Raw genomic sequence first — 11,147 nt, forward strand, 5'->3', positions numbered from 1 at the left:
AAGAAAAGTCAAAAACTATGGTTTTTATCATTAAATGAAGATATAGCCTAAAGATACTTTGCGGGATTTATGGCATAACCAGGCTTCATTCACCCAGGCCTCTGGGCAGTTGCCCCTTTTCCCCCCCTATTGGCGAGCCTGGTCTTTTTTGAGTAAGGTAATTAATTTTATGAATATCACACTGATATTTCACTTTTATATAGATACATACATTAATTATTGAATAATCTTGGCTGTAATAGAACTCCAATAACAATATTTCTAGTTTTACTACAGATTGCTTGTTGCTACATTTTACTAAGATTGTGTAACAGACAAGATGAAATATTTCAAAACTTCTTGAAAAATTAGATTTTCAGTTTCGTACAATGTTAACTCTTATTCTTCTCAGAGTGACCATGAGATATTGCCAGACAAACAGATCATGTAGAATATTAACTATTTTCTTAATATTGAATAAACAAAATAGTCAATTACTGTATCATAAGTATTTTCTGACTTAAAGGAAATTTCAAGATAACAAAAAAAAACAATTCTATTATTACTAAGTAGATTCTGTTCTTTTCTGATAATTTTTAATGTTTTTTCTACTGAGGTAGGAAAATTTAGTAAAATCACCTATTGTTAAGTTGAAGTTGTGCTTGAAGGAAAGGTTTAATAACAACGTGACAAAGTCTGATAAATTGACCTATATAATTGAGAAGAACATTTTTTATAGGTTCAATACAGACTTATGTTATTGGATGAATAGCTGAAAACAGCTAGGAATCAAAAACACATTGTTTCTATGAAAAATTAACTAAGGAAATCCCAAAATCTTTGTTAGAAATATATATTTTTTTAATTGGTTTCAATTTTAAGATTTACAAGAAAAAAATTCAACAATGAATTTTAGTTTGCCCATAATGTTTAATGTAAGCATCAAGTATACTGGATGTAGAGCTGTGGTCAGTATTAATCAGTAAACTATTCTTAGTGTATCCATTTACTATTGACCATACTTTAGTTGTAATTAATAAAAAAAACTATTCTGTAATTCAATATTCTTTCAGTGATTTAAAAGTAGAGGAAATTAGTTTAGAATGCAAAGTTGTCCTGGGTCAGCAACAGCTTTGTATTATCATAGATAGTTGGAAAGCATTAAAAAAACAAATATATCATATCACATCCTGGTTACATAAGTTATTTTTCCAAACTAAACATGTTCTTCGGAATTTAATTTGCTTATTCCATCCATTAACCATAGGTTTTATTTTTTTATGACTTCATTTTTTCATCAAATATAATTCTTAAGAAAGTGTTTTTTAGTTTAGAAGATTTCAAAGTTTGTTATAAAAAATTCAACTAATTTCTTAGACATATGTATGGTTATTACAGAGATCTGTAAAGAGACTTCTTTGTGTTAACGTTTTGAGTATTTTTATGTTACTTCTCTCGACTGATGAATTCTGGAGTGAAATAATTATTTATTGAAAGTTAGATATTAATCTACACCATTTGTAATTCTTAGGACTTATGAGTGAAACAGAGGAATGTGTAATAATATGTTAACCATACTACATCTGCCATATTCAATGCCGATGAGACCTTTTGACCAATATTAGGGCACAGTAGGTCAGCTGTGATATGACAAACATAGTACTAGTTGGGGAGCTATTTATATCACCAATTTCACGAACAAAAACTTTTATGGTTTGAATTGTAATTATTATCAATTTTATTTAAGTTATTTACAAATCAGAATTATGGTAAGAATTAATAGCACAATATTATTGATATGTTTTATTTTATATTCAGCACCAATTATCTAGTATTATTACTTTGATTGAAGAAGAACTGCCAAAGCTAGTCTTCTTGTTTTCAGATTGGGTCAAAGAACTGTAGCATTAGCAGGGGGGAAAACAACAACACATTAATAATTCTAAGAACTTATGAGTAAAGAAGAATATATAGTAATATGTAAACCACACTACATTTGCATAATTTTCAGTCAAGGTTTTAATTATAGGTTTACTTTAGAATGAACATACTACTGAGATATATTTTTTACAGTAAGAAATTACTAATTCTGTATTTATATATATATATATATATTGATGTAACTCTTTTAGGGAGCTCGCTACAGCAGCTTTCAAGCTGATCTTTGTATTACACTCACACTCAGCAACTGGAATAAACTTCAGAATAGACATACAGCTCCTGAAAAACATGCTAGTCAGCTAATTATAGGAGATACTGATAACAAAGTAGTTCTTAAGCAACGCATCAGGTATTTGAATTGGTTATATGGCATATTCTTTGTAATTGCTGTTCATGTTCTATGTAACTTTTATTACTGAGTCCAGTAATTTAATTTTACTACCTATATACTTACTGTACATCTTTTTCTATCATTTTTGATTTGATAAATATCTTTAAGTTTGGTTGATATGAATAAAATATTTACAGTTCAGTGCTGTTAAATTTACACATATATTAAAACACTTTTATAGTTGTTGCTAATAAGGTTAGAAAATTGAGAAAATATTAGACCTTACACTGATAACTCTGTTTCTAGTTTTTATATTATGTAAAATGTAACACTTTTATAATTTTATTCATAGTGTATGAATACAACATGTGAAGAAAAGTTCTCTTATAATGAAACAAAAGCCTAAATTGTTTTTTTTATCAAATATAAGATCAATATAAACCTCAAATATAACCTATAACTGTTTCTTTGTTGGAAGTAAATTTGTAATGAAATCATTTAAGGTGGTAATGCTGTCAGTAACAACATAATAAAATCAAAGGATAATATCAGCTTCTCCTATTCTTGCCATAACATATTATCATTTAATTATCACTTACCAAGTATTGTTGTTGTTCGTGGAGCATCTTCTGGGCATATAAAAATTGTATTAGGAGTAATGGTTTGAAATTGGAAAATAATTTCAATAAAGCAAAGACTTAAAGAATGGAAACATACAGCTTGCATAATATTTTATTTTTGCTTCAACCATCTAAGCGAAATACCTCTTTCAAATTATTTTATACATTGTAAAATTCATTAATATTAAAATGAAGGAGGTTAAAGATATGAAGTGCAGTACATGTTGATTTATAAAACCCTGAAGTTGTAATTTGTTTTGAAAATTTTGATCTAATTATCATCACGAGAAAATGTTTTAATGTGAAAAATAGTGATTGTTCATCAGAAAAACATGGATTCTTTGAAGTATGGAATTTAAGCATGTTGTTTTCATGTAGTACCAATTCTGACTCATCTATCATGCATGGATACTATCAAATAATATGGTTATAAGCAATGGTACAAGTATTTCAGGAATGCTGGATTTGTTTTTCCTATGGAGGACAATCCAACATAAGTGAAGACACTAGAACTTTTTTATAAACATGTTATTGGCATATATTTCTTCCATAAAAATGGGGTACTATTATGAGGAACTGGATGATGTCCAACCAAAATTGCTAAATTAATCATTATTTTGGATGCCACATTTCCAGATATAAGGCCATTAGACTTTTAGCTGTGGGGACATATGAAGTCTATAGGTTGAACTATATGAAGCACATGGCTATCTCAAGGGTAGTAGGGGAAAGTGATGCAATTTCAGAACATGTGCTATTCAAAGTGTTTGACAAATGGCAAAGTTATCTTGGAGTGCACTGAGGTTAAATGGAGGTGGTATTAGTTATAAGGGTACATAGTCCAACATATAATTGATTATATTATACTTTCTTTTTTTGCTTAAAAGCTACTACATTTTAAAATATTTAAACATTCTGTATAATGTTTGTTCAATATAATCATCTATATATTTTGTTTTTGGCTTCTTTGGATTTTCACATTTATATCACATTTTGTCATACTTAAATGTAAAGAGTTTTTCCTGTGAAACACAACTAATAAACCTAAACACACATATTACCCAGTAAGGTTTAATTACTCAAATATAAACCTGGAATGTAATCTGTCACTATGTTTTCTGTTGTAATGAAATGTATGGATTTGTAAAAATAATTTAAGGAGATAAAGTATTATCAGTGCAAAACATAATAATACCAAAGGATAATATGTGAGCTTGTATTAGCTCTTATTCTTACCATAGCATATTCATATTGTTGTAGGCCATATTTCAGGGGCATAAACAGGCTGGGTGCATGGGCACCCACATTTTTTAGAGAAAATAATTTTTAAGCTATAATTTACATATTTGGCAAAGTACACAAAACCAAAACAAATCATGCATATGTTGGTAGATGGCTGCCATCTTGCTGATAAGGAAAAGCATTCACTTACACATTATTTAAAAATATGCTCTATAGTTATTTTTATCACTTTCTATTAAAAAGAGAATGATGCATGTATGCTTGTAACAAGCATGCACTGACACATAGTATACATTATTACAGCTTTGCATAGGTGCAAGCTAAAAAAGTACATACTGTAATAAATTTACGCTGTCATTTTTTCACTTTGAACATAAAGTTAATACATTGCAGACAAAGTGAATATTATTGCCTACGATGCATACATTAATGGATTTTACATAAGGCTTGTTAACTATAATTGTGAATGGTGTCTCTGTATTTACATCTATGATGCATGATGCCTTGAAAATTAATCACACATTATACTGTGGCAGTGTCATTCTTGAATAATATCTGCCCAGTTCAGCTTGCAGAGGTTTTGTCTTTTAACATGCTCAAAATGAAATAAAACAATATTTTTGTGTAAGTAATCAAATTTTGCTGTTTGTGAAGTTAGGTTTATTGCTTGGTGAATTTGAAGAACTTGTGGTAAGAGAAATAAAATTATTATTATTTGGATTTGGCCCTGTATTAATTTTTACCAAATAATCCAAAAGAACCCACCCAACAATATAAACCATTACACATCTGCAATAATATTGTTAATTGTTTCTAACTTATGAAGTACAAGCAAAAGTACCCATCTCCAGTGATTAAAAAAGTAAGTTAATCTAGCAAAAGTACCCGTCCCCAGTGACGGGAAAAGTTTAAGTTAATCAATCAATTCAAATTATTTCATGGACTTTAAAAAGCTCTGAGCTACTTATACCATCCATCTTGAAAAGTAATTGTTGAGTATTTCAGTCATACTGAGAGCCACTCAACAATAATATACAGTAAATATACATTTTTTATTCTTTACGTTACATCACATTTTGAAATGTGAATGATAGTGTGATTAATTCCTAACAACTTAGTGTAGAATATCCTGCTTGCAAAATGAAATTTGCCATCAACATTATTCATGCCTGTTCTCCTGTCATTTCAAAAGTGAATGTTAAGCTTTGCCTGCATGCACTGCTTTGCAAACAGGAGACAGACGAATGATTGGACAGACACTATGGTTTGCAATATATATAAGAATATTCTAATATTTCTAATTCAGTTCTAAGGAGTGTAAATACTGCATGTGTGGCATTTCATAAGGTATTACTCTTATCAATGTTAGTTTTAGGTAATTCAGTTGAAAATATCATAATTTATAATTTATTTATAATATCAAGTTTATTTTCATATTTACTGTTTAGAAGTGTCAGAACAATTTGGTATTTGACAATTTAATGGCAGTGAATTAAAGCCATGAGTGCAAGGCTAAGAAAGGTATTGTTCATTTAAGGCATTATAGGATATGCTTGAAATGACATCTTGCAGTTTTAAGTACTTTGGGGTTTAGTGTTTGTTACGTAGATAAGCGTCAAGTAATAATCATTGAATATGTTCTTATTAAATAATTAAGGCTTGCACCTATGCCTTTAAAACACAGTTAAACATTTAACTGTTTTGAATTAGTTACTGAATCTAAGACATTTCCTTCATTCTATCATTTTTATCAGGATTATGTTTGTTCATAAATGTATATGAAATAGTTAATTACTAGACCATTAACATACCTGTAAGTAGGAAAGAGAAAAATAAATAAGTTAAAAGTTTAAGGTACTCTCTGTACTACAGTTTGCAAAGATAAAATGAACTTATATATATATATATATATATATATACCATAAGCATAAGCAGTGAAAGCTAAAATGAAGAATAAAAAGGGTTAAGACAAACTCTTAAAGAAATTCCTAATAAGGATTTTTTTATAATGTTCCAAAGCATGAACACTATTTTCTTTAAATACATTCTTATGTATATTATTTTTCTTGGTCTTCTCCTTTTATTTCACATAGATATTTAAAGCAAATTTTGTATTACATTTACTTTATTGAGTGTATTCGTACTGTTGTCATTTGGGGGTAATCTTTAGTTTTATAGGGAAAAAAATATGTTACAAGAAAAGGCTTAGAATTCAAAAATATTTTCATTAATGTAAAGTTTTAAAGTTTCCTTATATTGGATAAATCTACGTAACTTCTAAATAGCAACATCAGAATGTTTGGCAATATAATGTAATTCTGTTTTTCATTTTAATTGTGGCTCAGAGATTTACTAATTTAGTTATCTAGTGTTCAGTTTTTTTTCTGTTATTCTGTGTCTGCGTTACTGACAGCTGATAACATTTTTTAGAATAAATGACCAAAATATTTAGGAAGTCCTGATATTTACATGTGTATACTATCTTTTTCTACATTTTTTTCAATATTAATCCATTCTGAGAGCCATGTTGGTGTCAGTGATTCCTTTAAAAGTTAGGAAAAGACAAATTGAGTGTCTAACATTTAACAGATGAAACTTCAATGGTAGATACATTCTGTTTACTGTATAAATTGAAATTTCATGCAATGTATTTTGTGAATAATTTATTCCAGAAAATAGCTAGGGACTCATAACCATCTGTATAGGGCTGAGAAGTTGAAGAGTATATGACAATGATACCAGTTTCTAATTACATGATCTTATTTTATATGATGTAACTATGTTTATAAATACAATATTTAGAATTACAAATGTCTTTCTAAATAAATTGTAGAAGAAAAGGCTGCTTGTCAGAAACTTTATTAGAAAGATCTGTAGTGGAATGATGTTGGTAGAAGTTCATTGTAAAATGAATGCATTTTAATGGTACAAAGAAATAAGTTGATGAATTCCAGAAATTGCTTGTACTTTGGTAATAAACGATTTTGAGATTTGTTTTTATGAAAATTATTTTTTTATATATGTTTTTGTAGTACAAAAATGAGATGAAGCTCCACAATTATAAGACATCAAGTTATGTATGTTGCTAAACCTTCACTTTCCATTAGAGTCAATACAAGATACTATCAGAATTACCTATCATTCACAGATTTTGCCTGTGAAATTATAACTGTTTTTATATCAATTAGCTCACTTTTCCTAACTTTACATGTTAATATTAATGTTGAACAGTATTAACGTATAATTTTCTGATGACTTAAAAATCAGTTGCAAACTCTGTAACATAAAATATATTTGTTTTTAGTGACTACTTGTTAATAAAAAACAAAGAATGGGTGAGGAAATTTGAAGTACAGCGTGCTTCAAAAGGGGATCAGCTTTCTGTCAATCTAATTAGTGAGCACTACGGTTAGTTTGATTTCTATCTTAACATTGAAAAATGTGTTTCTTAAAAATTCTGTTAAATCTAAAATCAATGCAATTAATGAATAGAAAAATCAAAGTAGTTGAGTAATAAGTTTAATAGTATATTATTTTTAATTGGTATAACATAATATAAAACTTGTAGAATAGTCCCAAAGATACGTTCCTCAGAATTTTTCTTCTACAGTTCATACATCAATAAATAATTCTGTTTAACACTATATATACATAAGATACAATATTTATATTTTGCTTTCAGATGTGCATTTTTTATTTGATTCAATTGAAGTAAGATGTCACTTAGTTTAAAACTTGTCATACACTACAGAAAAAAATGTTGAGATATATTCATTGATTTCACATGAAAATTTGTGTGCAAGATATAAATAAGACTGTTGGATACAATAATTATTTTCTTGTAGCAGAATAAATTGTGTTTTTTTTAATCTTGTTTTAGCATTAAGTCTAAAAAGCAGCTTGATAAAGATAAAGGTATGCTGAAATAAATAATAATGCTATAAATTAAAAATAAAATATTTAGTACCAGAACATCCCTTAAATATATAAAAACATTAATCAGATGTAAGATGATACCAATTCCTTGAGGACTGAAATTTTAAATGTGTCTTCAATCAGTTACTTTATATGTTAACAAAACCAGGAGAAAAATTATACCAGAATGAACAAAGTGTTTATTTCAGTTTTTAAGATACCAATGAACATTTTCTTCTCTCAGATATAAATAAGAATTTTTTGATTTATCGAGTTAAATTAAAAAATATATTATTATTATTATTGCTGAATATTTGCTTAAAGCAGTTTCTACACTTTATGTGTTATTCCTTTTCTTTTAGTTGGTCTGGATGTCCAGAGCACTTACACCCCATTCTATTTGGGTCCTAAGAAGATTTCTGTTGGAAAAAATTTTCCAACTCCCCAGGTATATATATATATATATTGTTTTGAAATTTTAGAGGGAATAAGTTAGGGCTAAAATAATAAAACATTCAATTTATGGATTTTGATACTTATTAACTTAAAACTGATACTGTACATATGATACTACAGTAAAGAAGAAAGATGTAACAAGTGATTATTTATGAGATAAATGCTGGAGACAGTGCAATAATTTCTTAACATAAATATAAATATTAAATGGCCAAAATTATCAGTAACAGCAAGGGTAATTTACTGATAAAACAATGCATTCTTGTCTTTATAAGTAGTGATGTAAGAATGGTATATTTACATAGTGCTGTACTCTTGTTTCAAGCAGAAATTCATGTTATAATACACAAACACACAGATGTATGACCAAAATGTCAATAAGATTCACCTATGGATACGAATAAAAAACACTAGAATATCAGACTTTTATTTTCCTTTTCTTTTATTAATTTCTTCTACAGGTTTTGTGACTTCAAAGGTCACTCTTCAAGAAATAGTTTTATTGAGAATGTTTTCTTTTCTGTAAGTCTTAGTAACTTTTTCCTGAAGAGTGACATTTAAAGTCATGAAACTGGTAGGAAAAAATTAATAAAAGAAAAAGGAAAAAGTCTGATATTCCAGTGTTTTCTTACATATATATATATATAGCATATGTAAATATAAGTGTCTTAAAAATATCTTTCAAGCCTAGAAAATAATGTAAAACTAACCCAAGTTATGGTGTTCCAAAATTCAGGATGAACCAAGCACACATTCATCCGATTTTTCCAAAGATAATGAATGAATCTGTTGCAAATAGAGTTAAAGAATCAAGACATGGAAGATGACCTGCAATAATGGTAGATTTGTGGCAGATTTAAAAGAAAATAAACTGGTTAGATAAATTGAAAACTGTATTTAAATAAGAGTAGTATGAAAAACACTGTACTTTTACAGAACTAAAACCTTATTTGTTGATATTACCTTATTAACTTAAAACATGCACATTCATTAGGTATCAAAAGATGCAGAGACAAAGATGTGACTTCATCAACAAGTCTTGACCCATGGAGTATCAAAATACAAAAACTTTGTAAACATAATTTTTGGGGGAGAGTGAAATATGTGGTATCCTGCATACCACGTAGTTAACCAAATGGAATTATAATATCTAATTAAGGTTAACTTAGAAGTGGATTTGAAAATAATCTAGCTATAAACTTACAATTTGGTTATGTGGAAATTGTAGTGTAAAACAAACTATATTTAACTAGAAATACACTGACAACATAGATATAAAAAATAATAGTATTAATTTAAATGTAAAAGTGAAAGCTCATAAAACTTCTGGTTACTAAATTTAATTAGGTTAAGTCATCAATTAAGTACCCTTGCTAATGTAATCACTGAAATAGTCATGAATTTCATTTTTTTATATACTGAAATCTTTGTTTTCAAGTCTCAAGCTAGCATGTATGTATTTCTGTATGGACTTCTTGGAAGGTAGCCTACTCAAACAGGCAATACAGAAACCTGTACCAGATGGTTTGGGTAGCTTAGGATTTTAGGCAACCCATTGGTTGAATTCTATGGACTTGTGGGATACCTATCTTTCATTAATTGTTTCACTAGGATATTTGAGTCAGGTATTTCCATAGTTCTGTTGATTTCTCTTTATTTGTATCTTGGTTTTTGTCTCTTGTTTTGTAAGCCTCAACCCCACAACCCAGGTGATACAGATGAAGCCCAGTCAGTTCTGGTAACTTAATGTGTTGTAAGTAAAGAATTTTTTGTTTCAGTATACACTGAGGTTTGCTTGATTTCCTCTGTTATACCTGTGCAGTTTTATTGTTTGTTTAACTGTCCTGAACTTGCATTTTCTGGGTATCTTTTGGCTTCTCTGCTAGACATCAGAGTACCTGAATTCCATAGTAATAATGGTGTTTTCAGCCAAACACTCAGTATGTCTGTTGTTAAAGATGTGATCTCTTATACTCAGTTTGTTTTTTGAGGCCATAAAAATTTGTCATCATCATCATTTGTTAAATAACTTTTTATAACCAATTTTTTATTTTCTTAAGTTCATAAAACCCTTATAAATCAAGCATTCTAGTATCAGAGAGAGAGATACGTATGGTGCCAAATGCCAATTTAAAAAAAAACTAATTTTATTTTCTGAGAATTGTGCAGTTAATGACTAGAACCATCTTGAAAATTTAGAAAACAATTTGCACCATATATAAAAAGTGTGTGCAGCTAGATTGGATTATTGAATCAGTTATTCAGTAATCAGCGCATGATTTGGTCATTTTACCTGTTACTGTCAGCTTTAAATATTGTGTTTGGATGAAGGAACAGAGATATAGATTTAAAATTAGCAAGTAAGAGGAGTTTCTGTTACTAGCTTATTTACAAAGTAAAACCTAAACCTATTATCAATCATGTGTTATGCTAAATGTAGAACTTAAAGAAATAAAACATTTTTTGCAATCATTAAGTGGACCAGATTTTGCATTATTCTTTTTACTGAATAATCCAAAAGAATTCAGTCAACAATAGTAATCATTACAACTGGATCTTGACATTTATGTTACTAGTTCATCAGCATTTAAATACAGGCCTTGAATAAGTCAACTCATATGTAGTTTTTTTTATCATGTATATTCTGTGTGGTGAAGTAACTT

At 28.5% G+C, this 11,147-nt stretch overlaps 1 protein-coding gene across 10 annotated transcripts in view; it reads left to right on the plus strand.

Moving 5' to 3' along the window:
* The window catches only part of LOC106465077 (probable ATP-dependent DNA helicase HFM1), a 123,448-nt gene that overhangs the window by 99,158 nt on the left and 13,143 nt on the right, over window positions 1-11,147 (plus strand). For all 10 annotated transcript variants that reach the window (XR_002611891.1, XM_022392889.1, XM_022392893.1 and 7 more), the window contains 3 exons: window positions 2,112-2,269; window positions 7,418-7,521; window positions 8,391-8,476. Coding sequence is in view for 9 of the 10 variants with exons in the window: in XM_022392889.1 (XP_022248597.1) it covers window positions 2,112-2,269; window positions 7,418-7,521; window positions 8,391-8,476 (348 nt within the window). In the remaining variant the exon portion in view is untranslated. The remainder of the gene's footprint in view (window positions 1-2,111; window positions 2,270-7,417; window positions 7,522-8,390; window positions 8,477-11,147) is intronic.

The sequence above is a fragment of the Limulus polyphemus genome, unplaced genomic scaffold, assembly GCF_000517525.1.
Source record: "Limulus polyphemus unplaced genomic scaffold, Limulus_polyphemus-2.1.2 Scaffold1828, whole genome shotgun sequence".
Lineage (NCBI taxonomy): Eukaryota > Metazoa > Arthropoda > Merostomata > Xiphosura > Limulidae > Limulus > Limulus polyphemus.